The sequence below is a fragment of the Pipra filicauda genome, unplaced genomic scaffold, assembly GCF_003945595.2.
Source record: "Pipra filicauda isolate LSUMZ 115617 unplaced genomic scaffold, ASM394559v2 scaffold25_size4600443_pilon, whole genome shotgun sequence".
Taxonomy (NCBI): domain Eukaryota; kingdom Metazoa; phylum Chordata; class Aves; order Passeriformes; family Pipridae; genus Pipra; species Pipra filicauda.
In genome coordinates this window covers 389,512-410,744 of record NW_024104376.1, presented here as the reverse complement: position 1 = coordinate 410,744, position 21,233 = coordinate 389,512, and the positions used below count along the sequence as shown (strand labels likewise).

General features: G+C 41.1%; 1 protein-coding gene across 2 annotated transcripts in view; it reads right to left on the bottom strand.

Annotated features, from left to right (window-relative positions):
- Positions 1-1,539: 1,539 nt before the first annotated feature.
- Positions 1,540-21,233, bottom strand: part of DEPTOR (DEP domain containing MTOR interacting protein) — a 78,862-nt gene continuing 59,168 nt past the window's right edge. For both annotated transcript variants that reach the window (XM_027726948.2, XM_039382181.1), the window contains one exon: positions 1,540-4,111. In XM_027726948.2, coding sequence (XP_027582749.1) covers positions 3,983-4,111 — 129 coding nt within the window. In that variant the 3' untranslated portion in view covers positions 1,540-3,982. The remainder of the gene's footprint in view (positions 4,112-21,233) is intronic.

The following is a 21,233-nucleotide window of genomic DNA, read 5'->3' as shown; positions in this document are numbered from 1 at the left end:
TCATTGTAAAAGGTTAGAAGTTCTCTCACTTTGAAGAGTGGTGTGGTCTAGCTGTACTTATACATGTGACATACACATGCTTTTTTACTTACACAAGTGGTCTAGTTCTAATTATACACTGGGAAGAAAATACTCATAATTGCAACAATTGATTTCTTGGTCTGTCTTGCATTAGGCAAACATTTTTGCAAAACATGTTGTCTCACTTTTCCTGTCTCTAAAATTAGAATAATACTTATTTAGCAAAATTAACGTTTAAAATTAGTATTTAATTCCAAGTATTATCTGAAATTATTAGAGTATTACCCCATAATTTGATCATTCTCTTTCCATCCATAGGGAAAAGGAAGTCTCCATGCATCATAGCTGTCAGCGCAGAAGTCAGTTGCTTCTTCTTCCTAATCCTCAGACTATTCTCTGTGACTGTGTCTATGTTAGTACATAAAATTAGGATTGTTCTCTGGTCCTAAGGCCAAGAGGCACAACTAAGCCTGCACCCCTGTGCCCAAATTCAGGTCTCACATTATTCTCTGAACTACACTGGGGCAATTTTCTTAGAGATCTAGACTGTGCTAAGGGGACCTGCTGACCATTAAACCACTAATTGTGGGACAGCATTTGACACATCCCTAGCTCTCTGTGATTATCAATGAGCATATAACCAAAAACCAAAGAAAAACACCAAGAGAAGCAGTCCTGCTGCATGACTTCTTCCTCCCAAACCTCTTCCTGAAGGTAATCTCATAGAAGAGGGTATAGTAGGACAGACCCCCTCGTATTTCAGATGTTGCCATGACACCACTATGTCTTTTTCTGAAAATTTTATTTTTGGCTTCTGTGGAGACCTAAAATGCAGAGAATTAAATTCTGATACACCTGAAGTGGTTTATTGCATCATTTCATGAATTAAATGCCGTCCATGAGATTAGCTGTGGAAACAGTTGTGTTCAATCCTATACCTATGGTATTTAATCTTGATGAAGATAACAAATATAATGTATCTTGTAGGAAATATAGCAGAAGAAAAATACAAGAAATATTGCCCTGATTTAATGCTCCAATTATCTTAACAGCTACTTGAATTTAATTAAATATTATATTGCTTGAAGATGTTTCATAAATGCTTTGCAAATGTACATGTGCAGAGAGGTGGCATGAATCTGTATTATTACGGCTTAAAGATTTATTAGAAGATCTACAAGATCTGTAGTAACCAAAAATGTGATCACATAAGAGAGTAAGCCTTACAAAAATGCCTATCTTTTTAACGAAGCTATTACAGCTGATGCCAGGGGGTTTTTTAGCTTTTCTAGCTTCTTGCTTCAGTCCACACTGTGATATTCATGCATCTCTTGAAATGCCTCACTTCTGTGAATAATCTTACATTTCCCCTGGCACTTTGCAGGAAGCAAGGTGGTCTGTTATATTCAAAATTCTGTGCCCTCTGAAGTGCATGAGATTTTGACACTGACTCCTGTGGGATGTCTTGGAGCATATGCAGCACTGTGTGCAGACAAACTGCAACTTAATTGGAAATGATACATCACATAGCTTAATTGTTTACTTTGCATTCTTTTTTCAAAAATACAAAATTTCATTGCAGAGATAATTTGAATACCTTTGTCACATTGAAGAGGGAAAGAATTAATTAAAATCTGGATTGCCAATCAAGTTGAGAACACCACATGGAAATCCCCATTAAAAGCAGGCAAGTAGCCGTGCTCAAATTGTGACAGAGACTAATGTATTTTGCAAATCAAGATGCCATCTTCAATCTGTAACACAGTGAAATGCACAGATTTTTCCCTGCCCCCATTCCCACTCTTTTTGCTCCAGCCTAAAGTGCACTCTGTAATGCATTATTAAGCACAATTCTGACCCAGTTTCTTAATTATCTGTAAGCTACAGAGAACTTGTAGCAGAATATTAACTAAGGCAAGAGATGTAATACAGAAGAATCCACAATGGCATTAGAGAGAATCGTTAGCATTTTGCTAAGAAAATCCTTTACATTTTAATATTTAACTTAGCCTAACATGCAGAATTTATATTTTAAAGAGGTACAAAGTATATACCACTCAAGCCACCAAAACAAGCCGGGGGGAGGGGGAGGAAGCATTCCTGGATTCGCAAAATCAAAAAACTTGTAGCATACTGAAACATTTCTGGAATTATTTTTTCCAACTGTTCCAAGTGGATACCATCGACAGTTGTTACAGTCTCATATATCATTATGTGCCCAACTGTTTAATTTAGATGAACTGACGAAGATAACCTGGTATGGGTTGTACATACGTTACAAAATTTTGTGAGGTACAGTTGGGACAAACAACTGTCATAGCAGATGATAGTGTGAACAAATCCTCCAAACACTCTTGTGCCTGGTTAATATCAAGTCAGCAGGTGCAGTTTCATACTTCTCTTCACTGCTGCATATTAGTGGAATATGAGAAGTTTTCATGGTGAAAAATCAACCACAGATATACCGTATCAGGAATAAAGAACACCGGGACTTCTACCTACAAAGTTGCAGGCACGTGTGATTTTGAAGACTTGCCGTATCTCTGATGTAAAAGTGTTTGAGTAAGTCAAAAACATACTGAAAGAGCAATTTATTTAGTGAGAACATTTTTAATATAAAACATATTGCAACATTATTTGAGGAAAAAATACTTTCCCCACCCCATAATTGAATGATTTGTGGTATGCGCATACAGAAAGTCAAGCTTTAATTGTAAAATTTAGACAGCAGAGAAAGTCTGCAAAATACATTTATAATTTTGTGGAGAAGAATGTATTTATCCCATTCAAAGATCAAAGAAAACCCATGCAGTCCCCTTGTCATCAAGCTGAGGAGTCACCTAACTGCAGAATATGGAATTTGTATAAATGGGGTTTTTTTAATCAATGAAGAAACCCTACTGTTTGAAAAAGAGTAAGAGTCAGTTAAATACAATGTTTTATTAGTAACAGTGTCAAATGCAGCTCATGTGGCAAGCTGGTTCTTTGCAAAACATCAGATGATTGGAAAGTGCTGACAAGCTTAATGTACATTCAAGTACATTGCTTCAATTTGAAGTGTACTCTTGCTAGTGGAACATGTGGATGTATCATTCCTAATGCTAACACTGTGAATTTTCCACTGCAACCTGCCAAATATTCTTCTTTTAGGAATAAAGGTGTCCAAAATTTCTCCAAAGTGATAAACAGCAAGCTTGAGGCACCTTTCATTTACAGATATGGAAAAAACCTCAAAATCAATCTTATACTCAAGAACCTAAACCAGTGTGCAGGCATTGAAACCAAAAGACCAATTTTCAAAGGCAGATTTTGTAAAAGTACCACACGTTTTTCCATTTTCTTTCTAGACTAACCCGTGTATTCAGTTAGGCCCAAACATTCAGGCCAGAGTATCATCTACAGAGCACAGACACCTTTTTTTCATGCATTTGCAGTTCGTTTGTGTTTGATTGCAATCAAGCCAGCATTTAGTCAACTGTCCCTTGGCCCAAGGAGAGAGCAACTGTGACTGCACATGCTCCAGGGACAAAGCTGGACACCAGGTCGATGCTTACCAATGTAAATATGTCATGCAAACCATCTGTGACATACTGACCCCATCGTGTTTGGCTCTTTCACTTCCTGAAGTGCTCTGATCCAGTGGTGGACTATGAGATAATATGCAAAACTTCTTAGGTTGGAAACCATTCTGGCTGATGCAGACATGGCTGGACAATCTAAAGGCCTTAATCTTGTTTCTGTCAGGCAAAGAGAAGTCTGTAGTGAAAATTTGCTGGTATCTATTGTTCACATCTTAGCATAATCACCAGTGGTATTATTGTTAAATGAAAGAGAGTCCCCTCCCCTAAAAGCAAAATCATCTATTTAGACACAGCAACGTCCTGCTGCCTTATCTCATGTCACTTCATGGTTGTCGACATTTCTCTCACAAAAATATCCAGTAAGAAGGTTTTTTGCCTTCTCAGGCCTCCATTTCTTCCATCACTTCCATCACAATTGTTCGAGGGCCAGTCAGGATGAGGTTGCTCACTGTCCTGTAATCCACATGGAGAACATTGAGGCCGTTGACAGATACAACAAACTGGCAAACCTGAGGAGAAAGCAAGCACCAAAACCAGTTAGGCATTAGACTTTTTTTTTGTTAGGTTATTTACACAGATGTACTATCAACTCCTGAGCAGGCAAACCCTCCAGAACTCTTCATACCATCTCATTCAGCACTCTTAAGAAACCCCACATTTCTTAGAATTAATTTCGCGAGTTAATTTTCCATATTTTCTTTTGAAATATCACTGCGAGTTTCAAATCTGTGGAATTTTGAGGTCCCACATCAATAATTTTTCTCACAAAAAGGAGATTTTTCTTCTTATAACAATGATATTTTATTATATCAATTGTGGGTTGCAAACAATATGGGACATCCAGCTCTGGGGTCCCTAGCACAGCAAGGATATCAACCTGTTGGAGCAACTCCAGAGGAGGGCCACCAGGATGATTAGAGGGATGGAGCACCTCTCATATGAGGAAAGGCTGAGAGAATTGGATTTGTTCAGCCTGGAAAATAAAGTTTCAGAGTGACCTAATTGTAGCCTTCCAGTACCTGAAGGGAGCCTACAAGAAAGAGCCTACAAGGGTGTGTAGTGACAGGATAAGGGGGAATGGAAACTAAAAGAGAGTAGATTAGATTACATATGAGGAAAAAATTCTTTTTATGAGGGTGGTGATGCACTGGATCAGCTTGCCCAGAGAAGTTGTGGATGCCCCCTCCCCGGAAGTGTTGAAGGCTAGATTGGATGGAGCCCTGAGCAATCTGGCCTACTGAAAGGTGTCTCTGTCCACAGCAGAGGACACATCTTTAAAGTCCCTTTCAACCCAGGCCATTTTATGATTTTATGAAGACAGCTCTGGCTATTACAATCTGTTGTCCTTAGTTTGTCTTGAACATTTTCTTAGAAAACATTTTAGTCAGTTCTTGGTAGTCACATTAAAAATATGCATCATGTTTCCAGGCTTAGGGCAAAGTCTGCACTGATTATTTCACTAGATCAAAGCATCCAAATTCTAGGAAATAATATCATGGAAGATGAAGTCAGTACTAGGAGAGATTAAAATGTCACTGCCATGTAACTGGTTTTAGTTTCCTTCAGTAACTATGGCTTATTAATTAATTTCAGATATGCTAATTCTTTTTTTTAAAAGCTGTAACAAATTCAAATATAGGAAGTTTTGTATCATTGTAGGCCATTTTCAGCTAAAAAACTCTTGACAAAAATACTCTGATCAACATCACTGTATATCTTAAAAGAGTTAATCAGAGAAAAAGTCACATCAACATTGTAAAAAAAGTGCAGGAAAAAAAAGACAATATTGATTCCTCAAAGACATTAAGCCTTCTTTATGTCTAATCATAATATTACTGTGTTTGGTGAAGAGGTCAAAAAATGTGTGTAGTGTCTAGATCTGTGTTTTTAATGATAAAAATATGGAGCCTAAAGGAACAATAATATCGTCCTGATGTTTCAATGAAAACAAGAAGGTTATCTTACTCATACGTCATCTTGAGTCTATAAGAAAGAAGCTATGAAGCAAGTATCACTAGAAATTGTCATGCTTTTTTTTATACAAACAGGCTGGATTGATGGGTCAAGGCCAATTTTATGAGGTTCAACAGGGCCCAGTGCCAGGTCCTGCACTTGGGTCACAACAATGCCTTGCAGCGCTACAGGCTAGAGGAACATTGGCTGGAAAACTGCCCGACAGAAAAGGACCTGTGGGTGCTGGTCAACAGCAGCTGAACGTGAGCCAGCAGTGTGCCCACGTGGCCAAGAAGGGGGTGTGCCCAGCAGGACCAGGGAAGTGATCGGCACCGGTGAGGTCACACCTCATATACTATGTCCAGTTCTGGGCCCCTCACTTCAAGAAAGCCATTGAGTGGCTGGAGCGTGTCCAGAGAAGGGCAACAGAGCTGGTGAAGGGTCTGGAGCACGAGTCTGTTTAGGAGCAGCTGAGGGAGCTGGGGTTGTTTAGCCTGAACAAAAGGAGGCTCAGGGGAGACCTTATCATTCCCTAAAACTACCTGAAAGGAAGCTGTAGCAAAGTGGGAGTTGGTCTCTTCTCCCAGATAACAAGTAACAGGACGAGGGGAAATGGCCTCAAGTTGCACCAGGGGAGAGTCAGTGCCATGGTCTAGTTGACTCGGCGGTGTTAGTTCATAGGCTGGACTCTATGATCTCATAGGTCTTTTCCAACCTAATTCATTCTGTAATATTAAATGAAATTTCTGCACTGAACAGGTGGTTAGACATTGGAACAGGCTGCCAAGGAAATGGCGGAATCACCATCCCTGCAAGCATGAAAAACCCCCATGTGAATATGCACTTGGGAACATGGTTTAGTGGTGAACATGGCAGTGTTAGGCTAATGGTTGGACTCGATGCTATTAAACCAACCAATCTTTTCCAATTTAACAATTCTATGAGTCTATGATTTTTTACCCTTCCCATTTAGGCAGAAACACAAGACGGAAATGGATGCAGGAGAGGTGGGAAGCAGCTCTAGTGTCCTTCAATGCTAGCTCTAAAATAGATTTTCTTACATATGAAGTCATTTAACTTTTGTGCATCAGCCACCTTCCCTCACAAGTAAAATGTGCAGTGAAACTCAGTATTTGTGCAAAAGGGACAGAATGTAGCTATCTATGTTTCATTTAAGGAAAATTCTAGAGGAGGCAAAGCCAATCCAAAAATGTAACATTTCATCAAAAATGTCACAAATTATTTTAATCTCTTCTCCTTAGAGCAGGAGCAGCAGCCCCTGAAGGGAGGGCTGACCTCTCTCTTGCACCTTACCCCCTATCCTCCAAACTCCTCTGCAGAGCTGAATATCCTAGAAGTCAGTCTTCCTGGTAGCTTAAAGGATCAACAAAGTATGGCAATCAGCAATATCACCGAGCCAACTCCCATGGCAGTATAGATGTACCTTTCCTCTATATGAATATTTCCGCTGCAAATAGCATTGGGAAAATGGTTCAGTTTTTGCATGCAGACAAAGACTTCTAAATGTAAGGATTTTTGTTGAAAAGGTAACCCTTCATCCTCTGCAGTGTGCTTCAATTACTATTTAAGTGGCATGTCTATTTAGTTTAAAAATGCAGATTCTTGCTGTATCTGTAGGTCTCAACTTCCAGTGGTATTTCCTAAAGCTTTCTATGGCTTTCCAAGATTGTATCAAGTTTTACTGAATTATAGCCCTAGCTTCAGAATAATACTTGGGTTGATTTAAAACAGACCTTCAGAAACAACATTGTCTCTTCTGGCTTAATGCAATTTTTGGAAGTTGAATGGCTGATGTTTGTTTTACTGCTGCATATTCTCAGACTTCTTGAGTTACTGGAATCCCAATGCATGGGATTTGTGTTTGGCCAGGGACAGGCATGCAAGTGTGTGATGGATAAATCTGCATGCTGGATCATGTCAGGGGCATTCAGGGGCCTCCGGGGAACATCCCTGGCAGAGGAACAGACTTTCCAGACAAGCCACTCACCCATACAGGGCTGCTACGGTGTAAATGTGGACGGTGCAGGCTCGACCATAGTGTGAACAGCAGTCTGGATGCCAAAGAGTGAATTTCTTACGCAGAAGGCAAGAGTTGACACGTCTGTGTTCTCAATGTGTTTGTTTTATTGCATGCCCTTGGCGGTACTATTAACCAGCAATGCTGAGAACAGTCCCCTTTGTGCCATCCTTTGCACTGGATCCAAAGGGCTTTTTAGTTTCATCATTTCCACTGGAGAGGATTAGGTGCAAGAAGTCCACCCAAGCCAGATGAGAACAGAAATGCAGAGAGGAGAAATGCACTCAGAGAAGAGTGCAGTCCTGTCCTAAAATTGTATGAAAAGACTCATGAGGAACAGAAAATTGTAATGAAGGGCCAGCCAGCCTGGGGCAGAAAGCTCTCTCCATAGTAATCGCTTGACTAGTGCTCCTGAGGACTGAGTCTCTGCAAATTCCAGATCTGGTTCCCTCAGGGATAAAGAAATACGGAGCCATTTGCTGTGTCCTCCAGTCCTAAGGAGGGGAAAGAGGTTTACACAGTCCTGAGCCCTTCATTATGCTGAGTGCCCTTGACTCACCCAGTTTTCTTCTCCTCACCCTGATTTCCCATCCAGCACAGCATCCAGCGAGGTGAAATAAAATGCAGTGCTGCTTCGTGCATTTTGGCCATCATCAGCCCTGCCCCCAAAAAGCCCACCCCCTGCATTGCTCTATTGGTGGAGCTGGAAAACAAGTGAGAGCAAGCGAGTACCCACAAACCAGCCCTGATTGAGTAGATCAACCCACATATTATTATCTCAGGAGTTTTCTTAAGGCAACTGGTTTACAAAATCACAATGATTTAATGTTATATTTATAAAAACAAATTTCAAAAAGCTGTAAGTGCTCAGCCCATAGCTACAGCTCTTAAGGGCTTTGTAACCATAAACATGTAAAGTATTTCTGTCGGTTTCCACACATCAGTAACTATAATAGATGATAAACTACAGTTAAAAGAGCCTCAAAGAACATTTTATTGCTCATTTCCTCATAGCTCTCCAAGGAGCTTGACAGGAGATAAGCATCCCTTTTCATCCCTTAGACTTCAAGAAATGATACAGCCCAGAATAAATTCTGACCATTTTGTTGGTCAGGATGTGGCAACCTAGAAACCACAGAACTAATAACAGTTAAATAAAGTAACAGTCAGATGAAAAATCCTCCCTTAACTGATTTCAAATATTTAAGTGTTACAGCAATAAACATTATTGTTGAGTATTTCAATTCATGCCATGGGAAACAGCAGCCCACGGAAGCAAGGATAGCAGAAAAGGCACCTCTGTCTTTCTGTGGGTTTTCCATGGCACGTACAGAAAGTTTAAACAAATCCAGGTGTTTCCATAAAAAGGTAATCTTCCAGTTTGGGCTTACATTTGAACAGAAAGGATCTGGAAACCTGTTGTTTAAGGAAGATAGCAAAGATTTGTCATGCCATTTACCATTGGACTGAAGACAGCAAGAATAGGCGAGAATAATCAGTTACCGTAATGTTTACTGGCCAAAATCGGGATTGTGCTGTACTTGGAGCTGTACAACCCTTCCTCCCCCTCACTGGTAATTGCTCTTTCCTCCACAGCAAGCCTTGGCTGCCTGCCTCTCCTCAACCTTGCCAAGCTGCCCTGCAGATGTACATCCACACCCCTTGATTTTCCTGCTGGGAGAATCGCCCGCTGGCCAAACCAAAGCCCCGCTCCCTCGCAGGAGCTGCCTGCACCAGGGCTGGACAGCTGAGCCGGTGTTGTTCAGGAGCTGGGATGAGGATCACTGCAGGATGCTTCTACGGGATGTCAGAGACTGGCTGCATGCACGGGTGTGGAATTGCGCAATTACCTTAAAGCCAAGTATTAAATAAAAGCATTGCATACCTGTCACTAATTCTGAGTTAGTTCTGCCTGGGGATGACCTTAATATTTATGAATGCAATAGGAATGTTCTTGGAGGATAGGCAGTTAGCCTGGTTCCTTGGATATTCAGGCACTGTTTGTGCTTTAGGCACTGTAGGCTTTAGTTGCCTCTCCCTATGGAGCTAGGCCTTGCTTGCTGGACTTCTTTGAATTAACTGTATTTAAAAGTCCTATTAAAATTTCCTTTATTTTTCAAGGCACACTTTTTAGAAGGGTGCTGTAAAAGATTATGAAGAGCTGGAAATTCCCACTGTAGAGTTTGGCTCAAGAGATAATTGCAAAGTTCTTTGGGACAGCCCTAAAAATCATTTAAATTTACAGATGCAGTAAGCCCAACCATTCATCATGGGTTGTGAAGGAAGTAACAGATACGCACAGTCAACAGAAAATGTATCTTGAAAGAGTAGAATAAGATCATGATTACATGCCCACCTTACTTTGACATAAATTGAAAAAAAAAAAAAAAGCTTAAAGTGAAGAGAAACACGACTGGCAGGAGGCAGCATGGCTGGAGGTGGCTGAGGAACCACCCTTTCCACAGCAGCAGATGTGTGCACCCCACTCCAGTGGCTGGAGGTTAAGGCTCTAATTCTCAATGGATTCATCATTTACATTTCAGTGCCAGGATTTTTTTTGTTAACTTCTCTTTAAGAAAGAGAGTATAAACACTGCTACAAATACAGATCAAATAGTACCAAAGAAATCAATGTTACTAAATACAATGTAGGCTTGAAATTCTTGAATACAAAGCTAGATTACGCAATGACACAGTAAAGATAGTGGCAAAAATGCTATTTTTCAGCAGCACTGATATTTTACACAATTATCTAGGCAGTAATGGGAACATTCAAGGTCTAAGACTGCAAAGCACAAATTCTGCCGGTACACTCAAGTTTTCTCCTCCAACAGCACCAAGGTCAAATGGAAAGGTTTCAAGGGCTGTTTGGTACTGATAGCTGCTCTGGCATCAGCAATTAACAGCATAAAGAGATTCTGAAAACACTGCCACTAATTAATTTCCATTGACGGTGTGAATATTACTGTACATGTGGCAACTGTATGAAGGAAAATATTAAAAAATGCTGCACTAATCTTTCACTTTGGAGCAGCCAGGATTTCACTCCTGGACTCTGTGTGGATCTGAAGCAGATTTCTAGCAGCTGACAGCTCAAACTAGGGCCATGTCCTACTGCAAGGCCTTTGAGACCAGGGTACTTCAGAAGTTATTAGCACATTGCACAGAAAGAAGCAGTAGTTGAGAAAGCTGTGTTTGAATCAAGGCTGGCTCAGTCATCCACCATGAGACAGACTGAATTTAACCCTTTGCCTATTGTTCATGGTTTGTATGTACACTGACTTACATACAGTTATTGGATAGTTTAGGACATGCTTTCTTGACTACTATTTCTTCTTATCATCTGGTGTGATAATTTTAACTTTAAGGCAAACCATTCCCAAAATACATGGAAAACGTATGGGTTTCTTTTCAGTCTTTTTTTTAAACCTTATTAGCATCAAATAGAAATGACAAATTCAGGCAAATGTAGGAGCTGTTTTCAACCTTGGAAAGTTCTTAAGCAATTTTCCCTGCGAACTAAAATAAAAGTTTCTAAGTATAACTTCTTTCAGAGCTGCCTAAAGAAAAGTGTATTTTGACAATTTTACAGAATAAAATTCATACCAGAATTGACAATCTAACTACTTCAAGAAGTATAGCCCAACGTTAATATTTTTGCTTTTCTTCATGCTAATGCAAAATTAAAACTAAATCCATTACAAATGCAGCCTGCTTAAATTTCTTTTCTACAGACATCCTCAATAATTATAAATAAATTATTTTTTCATGTCCTACTAATCCTGCAGGGACAAGGATCAGCTGGCCAGTTTGAGTAGCTCAAACTTATAATTGTTTCATTATGATATTCTGAAATTCACTGTGATCTTCCAGAGGAAAGTTCTCCACATGTGGTTAGCAAACCAATCTGTTTCTTACGTATAATCTGCATTAGAGACCTGTGAGAAACTGATTCATATGAAATATCAGGCCATGCTGTCAGTAAGAACCCTTCCTTATGGGCCCCCATGTGTCATGGTTTGAGATAGCCCCAACATCCAATTCCCTAGCTCCATTCCCCCTCCCACATCTCAACCTAATGTGAGAGAGGTTTTTCCAGACAAAACACACCAGACTCAAAGTGGGGGAAAGGGAATATATTACAATGACTGTACAAATAAATATAACATCACATTATACACATGATCATAACTATCTCTACCATGATATATAGTATTTACAATGGATCAGATCTCTTCTCCCCTCCAAATAAAAGTCCAGGAGGGAAAGAAGGACAGATCCCTTCCAGTCTCTTAAACAGCAGCATCTTCTGAGGCAGCAGGTTTCTTCTTCTCATGCATGCAGCAGCTGATAGCTGGTCTTCCACAAGGGAGGTATCAAGTGGCCCCATCGCCTCACAACCGAGGGGTCTTCCGTGGACTTCGTAACCCCAGACAAGGTCGTTTCACCACGTCATATCACGAAGACACAGGGGGGGCTTCGTGACGGTCTGGTATCTCTTGCAGGGCCTCTGTGCCCTGTCTCTCAGGCTGCCACCGTGGCAGCAGTGCGAGGGGGGGGAAGCCAAGGTCAACTCCCCCTGCATTCCTCTCGGAGCTCTCTAGCTCCTTTCTACAGTGCATGTCGCACTTCAAGGCTCTTTCAAGTAAGAGTCCATCATCTTCCTCCTTCCAGGAGGTCTCAAAGGAGTTTTGGGGATCTGGTATCAGTCTTACCCCCAAGAACTCTGTAGCTCTCAGCTGCTGGCTCTCCTTTCCTCGGCTCTCCTTCCAGGAGTCTTCTCTGTGGTGCTGCATGTTGTTTCTGCTGCTTCTTCAGTTCAGGTTCTTATCTCTGGCTCTCTGCCACCGTTTCTCTGGTCAGTGTCGGCTGCTGCTCTGTGCCCATGGAGAAAACATCTCCCGGCATACTACAGGCACCTAGCCCAGCTTTATGCTGTTCCAGGTCCCTGCAGCCCCCAGCCAGGGGCTGGGAGGGGGCCAAAGGCCCCAAGGGGCTCAGAGCCCCTACCTCGTGGCTCTACAACATGGCCACCTCTCCAACAACAACCAAACCACAACTCTTCTTTTCCGGTCTGGTTGTGGTATGTTTACATTTCTGCAGGAGCGCCCATTGGGCAGAACTTCAAAACTTCCAGGGGTTTCCACCCCTTGGGGTCTACCACTTCTCCCAGCCTCCGGGGAAAACAAGGTCCAAACCACTACAACACTCCACCCCTCGCTCCTGCGAAATGTCAACATATCACAACAACTGGAAAAAAACTCTAATCAACATTTAATCGTCAATAAACTAAAATATAATCAAAATCTCTCTACTACACATCAATATAGCATCATCACAAACTTAACTCTACTCTTAATACTTAACTTACATTACTATAGGCTTACTTACTCTACAATGGTACAGTCTGTGTTTTGTCTGGAAAACTCTTTCTGTTACCACAAGCATCATGGCTCTTATCTCTCTCCCTCGATGGTTCGCAACCATCCTCTGCTACCATTTATGTCATGGTTTGAGATAGCCCCAACATCCAATTCCCTAGCTCCATTCCCCCTCCCACATCTCAACCTAATGTGAGAGAGGTTTTTCCAGACAAAACACACCAGACTCAAAGTGGGGAAAAGGGAATATATTACAATGACTGTACAAATAAATACCATATCACATTATACACATGATCATAACTATCTCTACCATGACATATAGTATTTACAATGGATCAGATCTCTCCTCCCCTCCAAATAAAAGTCCAGGAGGGAAAGAAGGACAGATCCCTTCCAGTCTCTGAACAGCAGCATCTTCTAAGGCAGCAGGTTTCTTCTTCTCATGCATGCAGCAGCTGATAGCTGGATTTCTGCCAGCATCCACAAGGGAGGTATTCAAGCTCCCCCGGCCCCATCGCCTCACAACCGAGGGGTCTTCCGTGGTCTTCGTAACCCCAGACAAGGTCGTTTCACCACGTCATATCACGAAGACACAGGGGGGTCTTCGTGACAGTCTGGTATCTCTTGCAGGGCCTCTGTGCCCTGTCTCTCAGGCTGCCACCGTGGCAGCAGTGCAAGGGGGGAGAGCCAAGGTCAACTCCCCCTGCATTCCTCTCGGAGCTCTCTAGCTCCTTTCTACAGTGCATGTCGCACTTCAAGGCTCTTTCAAGTAAGAGTCCATCATCTTCCTCCTTCCAGGAGGTCTCAAAGGAGTTTTGGGGATCTGGTATCAGTCTTACCCCCAAGAACTCTGTAGCTCTCAGCTGCTGGCTCTCCTTTCCTCGGCTCTCCTTCCAGGAGTCTCCTCTGCAGTGCTGCATGTTGCTTCTGCTGCTTCTTCAGTTCAGGTTCTTATCTCTGGCTCTCTGCCACTGTTTCTCTGGTCAGTGTCGGCTGCTGCTCTGCGCCCATGGAGAAAACATCTCCCGGCATACTACAGGCACCTAGCCCAGCTTTATGCTGTTCCAGGTCCCTGCAGCCCCCAGCCAGGGCCTGGGAGGGGGCCAGAGGCCCCAAGGGGCTCAGAGCCCCTACCTCGTGGCTCTACAACATGGCCACCTCTCCAACAACAACCAAACCACAACTCTTCTTTTCCGGTCTGGTTGTGGTATGTTTACATTTCTGCAGGAGCGCCCATTGGGCAGAACTTCAAAACTTCCAGGGGTTTCCACCCCTTGGGGTCTACCACTTCTCCCAGCCTCCGGGGAAAACAAGGTCCAAACCACTACACCATGAAATCAGGGCTGGAGGACTTACATTTTGCAATTGTTAGTGACCTGGAGATGTCTTCAGCAGGATACCAAACAAATCAAACTTTTCACACTTTATAGATATTTTTAAAAACTCTGGACCAGTTCTAAAATGGAAAACTTACTGGTTGGTTCGTGTGGTATGGCCACAGCTCTCACCTGGGAAGGTTACTGAACTCCTGATACTGAGAAGGGAAAAGCAAAGCCAAAAAAAAAAAGGAAATATAGTCTTTGCCACAGCTTGTTTAAAGAGGCAATATATATGCTTTGGCTTTTCTTGTCTTGCTGACAGATTTCAGCAAAATTTGGACAAGGTTTAGGTGCTACAAGAACATAACATCTGAAACACAGCTTTCCAGATTTCAGCAAGGAGGAAGAGGACATCCAAGCTTCCAATGTTTTAAAGGAATAGGTATCCTTCCAATGGGATCCTTCCCTCCTTGCATTCCCCTTGCTCCTCTGCAGATGCTGGGAACAACTGCTCCCACTCCTGCCTCCCGAGCACCACTGCACTCTCAAGTGAACAGATGGAGATCAAGGTGTCATTTTTTTAAACCTAATTTAAATACAAAGGAATTGAGAAAAGATAAAAACTCCCATTTAAGGCTCTTATTTTGTCACAGTGGAACAAAAACTTATGCTGTTTGTTGCAGTTACCAATTAGAAAGGGAGCTATTTACAAGTTGGTAACCATGCAGGTTTGCCCTGCCAGTTGTTAGATCCCTTCAATAAATCTTCCAAGTTAATTACTATATCATCATCTTCTATCTCACACACCATACCATGGATTTGTACACAAAATCCTTAGTGACAACATCAGAGAATGAGGTTCCCCTCTCCTCAGGGTGTAAAAAACTAATTTTACTTTTAAAAGAAACATGGAAAGAAAAGGTTTGCTTATTAAAAGCTGGATCAGTAATCTGATCTGGGACTTCACAACCCTTTCCGCCAGTAAAAAGCTCAGCCTGAATTGCCAAGAAGTCTGTGGATCCGGATACCAAACCTCTTTCAAAGGAGAGGAAGGTAATAGCAGGAGTTAGTGCCTGTGGTCCCAAGAGGTGCTCCTGTCCCTTTGTGCTGGCTCGGAACAGTGCACCAAAGCCAGGCACTGCTCCCTTTTCATCTCATGCCAGCAAAAATAAATAAATGAAAGGACTTGTCTCCAGGCAAAATAAGTTCCTTGGTGTGCCTGACATGGATGGAGGAAGGAGGTAATAGATACATATCTGGTTTGAGGCAAAGGGAAAGAGGGAGATGAAAAGGAGGTGAAGATAGAATCGACCCTCCTAGCAGCAGCTTACACTTAGATCAGTAAACTTCAGCTTGAGTTTTCAGATAACTTAAAGTCTCAGTGAAATCAGTGGCAAGATGGATGTTATGGTAGCAGGAACAAGCATAGAGAAATCTGGGGCAGGTGAACTAGGATGGAGGAGAAGAGGGAGCAGGGCTCAGCTGCTTCTTTTACATACTTACACATGGAATCCACATTTATGCTGATACAAAGTATCTTCTATTTTAATAGGTCACCCATAGCCATAAAACAGAGGAATCTCCATGCTCAGCAAACGGCCCAGGCCATGAAGATGCTGAATGTGCTACCACAGAAAAGCCCAAGACCTAAGACTAACCTTCCACATAAAAGCAAACACAGGCAGCACTGAAGTATTTGCTCCCACTCTGCTAAAGCTTTACATTGTCACATTGGAATGAGGAAAAGAGATGAAAATCAGAGGTCCTAAAAGCTATGTTTCCAGTTAGATTTTTATCTTTGGGTGTTTTTTTTTTAAAAGAATTCATGCAATCTTGATAGGATTAGTAAAGCAAAGCTGGAACCTCACAATTCGCAATCTACTGCATGTCGCCGGAAGGTTAAAAAATCATACAATGGCCTTTCCTACATAACTGAGGTAACTGGATGGAACAGAATAAATTACAGCTGTGTGTTCAGCTCTGTAAATATCTCTAGCAAAAGTGTAATTGGCTGTAGAGTGGGTGGTGTGGGAGTAGGCAAGTATCCAGGTATTGCATAAACACAGGATTTTCTCTCTCAAGGGGTGAACTTCTTCAATCTTTACACTGTTCCATCAGTGGGCTAGAAACTGGGTAGCATAGCACAGAAAACCAGCTCCATTTACAGAATTACAAAAATAAGTGCATCATTCTTGTGCTCCATCTTGATCTGTGACTGCAGTCTGCTATGGAAGGTTTGCCTGAGCAAGGCTTCATTACATATTTTCATTATGTGCACTTATTACATATTTCTTTTGTTTTTAAAAAAGAGTCTGAATTTCTTATAGTATGCAAACAAGTTGGTCTACAACTGAAAAAAAGCAGAAATTAAACAACAAACTAAAAACTATATAATCCAAAAAATCATAAATGCGTCTAATAAATTAATATTTATTTTATAACATAATAAGTCACATAATATAAAAAGTTGTAGAAGGGCCTCATTGTTGGTTCAGATAGTCTCTCCCTCCCTCCTTTCCCACTGATGGGAATCAATGGGAATTTAAGTTCTTTTTTTTTCACCAGGAAGAGAATAAAACCACTGCTGTGCAAAAGCCACAAACAGAGTGGACAAATTAGGGGGGGAAAAGAGCTGACCTAAGAGTCCATGAGAATAACTCTTGTTTTGGAGTGTGAGGCTTTTGGGCTGCACACAAGTCCAGCTCTGCAAGTGGCAGAGTTTCCCCAACTGATCAGTCAGACAAACACTGACACAGCAAACTGGAATTACTCATGAAGGTAAATTAACATTATGTGTAGATATATGGAGAGTAATAACATAAGGAGCTAATACCCTGAAATGCAAACCTTCCATAAATATGGAATGGGGAAATATAGGTCACTGCTTTCCATGGCTCTAATTGGGAATTGGTGTGTAAAATCACTGACTTAATGTGAGTCCCAGCAAGAAATACCCACAGGTAAAGCTGAGACAGGCTGGGCCACATCAGGAAAGCAAACCAGTGACTGCACGTCTAACTTTATAAGCATTTTTATTGTATACTGCAATTTGATACCTACCACAGAACAGCTCTGAAAATGTTAAATAACTCAAATGGCTAAAGATTGCTCTGGGTGAAATACTGCATCAGAGTCAGAAGAACATAGAGTCTAAGCTTTGAAATAATGTCTTTTTATGCTTGGGTTGACCTTTGGGTGTCCTCTTTTTTTTTTTTCTGATATATCTATAACTAAACTAGAATTGCTAAAATAAAAACACACATAATGAATAAAGAACTTAAAAACTATATATCGGTTTACTTACATGGTCAAATATAATTATGCTAAACTAACTAAATGTAGTTCCTTCAAGGCTCATATTAGGTGAAAACAGTCCCTAAGACAGTCCAAACAAGGGAGTTACAAGGGCAGACAGACTCATGCAGGGCACCCTCAGCACCCTCCGTTATCCAGCCTGTCATGAGCAGGAATGGTCTGCGCATTTGAGACAAACAGCTGCTCTCTGTTTGCACAGACAAAAGTGCAATTGTTTTTCCATGTGTTTGGCTAGCTAAACAGAGCCTTGGCTTTAACGCAACATGTTTCCCAAATCACTTGCTTATATCATGAAAGGAAGCCACTTTGTGTCTTGAGCAACAACAAGGAAAGAGACAGCGAAGTGCGGGGAATTATCTGTAGAGCAGCAGCTGGGGAGCAGCAGCATCCTTGAAGTGCTTAGGGCAGAGAGCTGAGATAGATAGCCACGATCCTGTAAACCTAACAGCATCTGAGGAACACGTCAAGGCTTCAAGTGAAATTGATATTGCAACTAAACCTAATAAAACAAAATGCTTTTCATCCTCAATTGAGAGCAAAAGCAGTTCAAAATGCCAGCATTTTGCTGTACTGGCCTCTAATTGTATGTCTGTTTTAGAGACACTTAGGATAACCTCTTCTAAGATTTCAGCCATTCTACAGGCCAGTTCTTCGGATGACAGTATTCTCTTCAGTGAGCCTGGACTACCTGGGAGTGACCTGCAATAGCCTACAACAGCTTGAGCATGGGTAAAATCCCAGCTGTTCTGGCAGGCACCAGATCTCACCATTCAATGGGCTATAGATCACACTGGAATTTGGAAGCTGTATCAAAACACAAGCACAGCCCTGTTTTACAGTGCAGCTGAAACCAGTGCTGCTGTCTCTCGTTCTGAATAACTACAGCTGTAAGACTTCAGAAACTATCAAGAAAGCACTTTCATAAAGGCAGGGTGTTCAGATATCTGGGTTATTCTGTCATAAAACACCACTTACTTGAAAAGAATTTTTAAAACAACCATTTATTAAAATAATGTGACTAAATTTTAAAAATCCACTGACCTCCAATTATGAACCTGCAGGCAATATTTTGTTGGATTTGTATTTGCTATTGATGAAAAGGAGCCAATGTACAGGCACCAGTATAGTGGGTCACTTGCTGCTCAACAGCATTTTAGGTGACTGGTCTACAAGCAAGTTCAATTCTAATGTCAACTACGCTGCTGTCAATGCAGAAAAAAGAGCTCTGAGATATTATGAAACTTTCTGTATTCACATAAAGTTTCAGTTGTTGCAAAGAAAAAAAAAGTAATTTTATTGCCCAGTAAAACTCTCTCTGTTAAAAGACTCTTTAGGAAAAATCACAGAGCCACGGGAAACCTAATACTGCACCGCAGGCAAAAATTCAGGTCTGGGATAAGCAAGTAAAACCTCACTAAACCTCTGTCTTGTAAGTTTATGGGTGAAAAAAAGCTTCACAGTTAAAGGTGAAATTTAGACTGAAAAAGTTGAACTCACTTGTTTAATATTTCACCTAGGAATTCTCACTGCCTTAATTCCTTTCTCTATAGTGAATAACTAAATTTTTCTTTAGAGTCTTTTTGAAAGATTTCTACAAGATCAAATAAATAATTTTAAAAATAATCCAAACTGTTCACCATTACATTCTTTCTATGCTCTTAGTACATCCTAATATGACAATCACCCTGCTTGAGAATGACTTAAATGATGTTCAAGGCTAATGGCTATCCTACTCAGCTCACTGTCTCCAGTCTCTGTGATGGATAGTAGGACATGAAATAGGAGGTCCTGGTTACTGCTGCATTAAGTGAAACACAGAGTTAAAATTTCTTTGAATTTTCTTTGGTTTTGCAAAACCAGATGTGATTTTATGGTAAAATACCAAATCTGATTGCTTAAAATTAGATTTTTCTAAAGTGATATATGCTTGAATACATCTTCCATGTTTCTGTGGAGGAGAATGGACCTTTATGTTATAGTTTATAATTAAATACTATCAGAAAATGAGGCAGTCACTTACAGAGACACGTTTGAAACTTATATATACATTTATATTGAAGCCCTACAGTAGTGGCATTCATCGCACAAAGTGCTATGCACGTTTAGCTCTGCTGTTCTCTATTTATGGACACACTATGAAAGCAGTTTGTCAGCAACTTTTTCTGAGTGTTCACATTACCAAATACACTCATTCTGAACTCACTCTAATGTAATTATCAAATTCAGCGGCAAGCTGATAGCACAGCTAAAGGAAAATCCCAACCTGCCTCAGTGTTTTCATGCTGTAATTGAAAACAGATGGTGACTCGTGTAATTTATGCTTTTCTACAGTCAGTAACATGTTAGTATAAGATAAGAATTCTAAGACTGAATTGCATCTGCTTCAACAACACCATATGCTAGTGCACAGTATAAATATTTATCCAAACCTACTTCATCTTCTCATTTAAAGCTCAGTTCCATGAAAAAGTGAAAGGACCCTTCAGATTCCTTCAATCAGCATTGAAGCATCTCCCCAGTGCTTCAAAGGGTCAAAGGCCCAGCACCAAACACAGAGGTATCTTCCCTTTCCTAAGCTTCATGGAGAGGGTTAAATGGAGGCATGCATATTGTGCCTTATTTATACAATATAAATCCCAGTCTTCAAGCTTCCACTAAGCTGCTTGTAGGAGTTACAAGGAAGTTCCTCACTTATGATATCCATGCTTCCCTACTTTTCCCACTATAACATAAAACACTGGAAATTGGCCACAGCCATAAATGGGATATTTTTCCGGGGGGAATATTCTTTTCTAAAAGGATTTTTAGCCTGGTTTATCTTGCTTGTCAAAAAGTTAAGCAATCACTGTGTTTGAGGTCAGACAGGCAAGGACCATGGAATAGGTTTTGTGTTTCTCTGCATCATGGAATATGTTCAACCTCATGAGAATCTCAGTTCAAATTTCTTCCAAGGAATCTAAGACATTAGCGATTCCTCTGACATTGCATAGTTTTGGGTTGTTTTCATCCCCCTTGACACCTACAACACATACATTTTAATCTTTTATGTTACAAGTCATTGTGGCAGTACTTGTACTCTTTGGACTAATCGGATGGTACCTGTGTTCCTTGGATTGCAGGGAGACTGGGCTTGATGACATTGATGAACTGACACCAATCAACTACTTGAGACAGTGTAAACCCAATTACACTTGAGATCTGGCTCTTATTCCACTAGTTAAATCACTTCAGAAACTGGACCTGAAATAATCATTTGTGAATGCAGAAGACGATGGCACAGGCAGAAAATTATGAATCTGATCTCCTCCCTGAGCCAGCTTTTAAAGACCAGGAGAACAGAACCATAGTGAAAAGGTCCTCGCTCCATACCACAGTCCCCAAGCACAGCTCTAAACAAAAGGGGTTGGTGCAAGTGACTATATGTGGTCCTTTAAACTCCCCGGTGCTGACTGAAATGAAGAACTAGAACAGGCTACAAAAACTTGAGTGGCCATTGGCAATTTCTGTGATACAAGGACCTTAAGTACAACAGCTATAAATACTAATTTGCTCAAAATCGGTTTAAGGAATCAGACATGCGTTAGCGTTCCTCAAAGGTCTGAGTTGGGCACTGACTTCTCCAG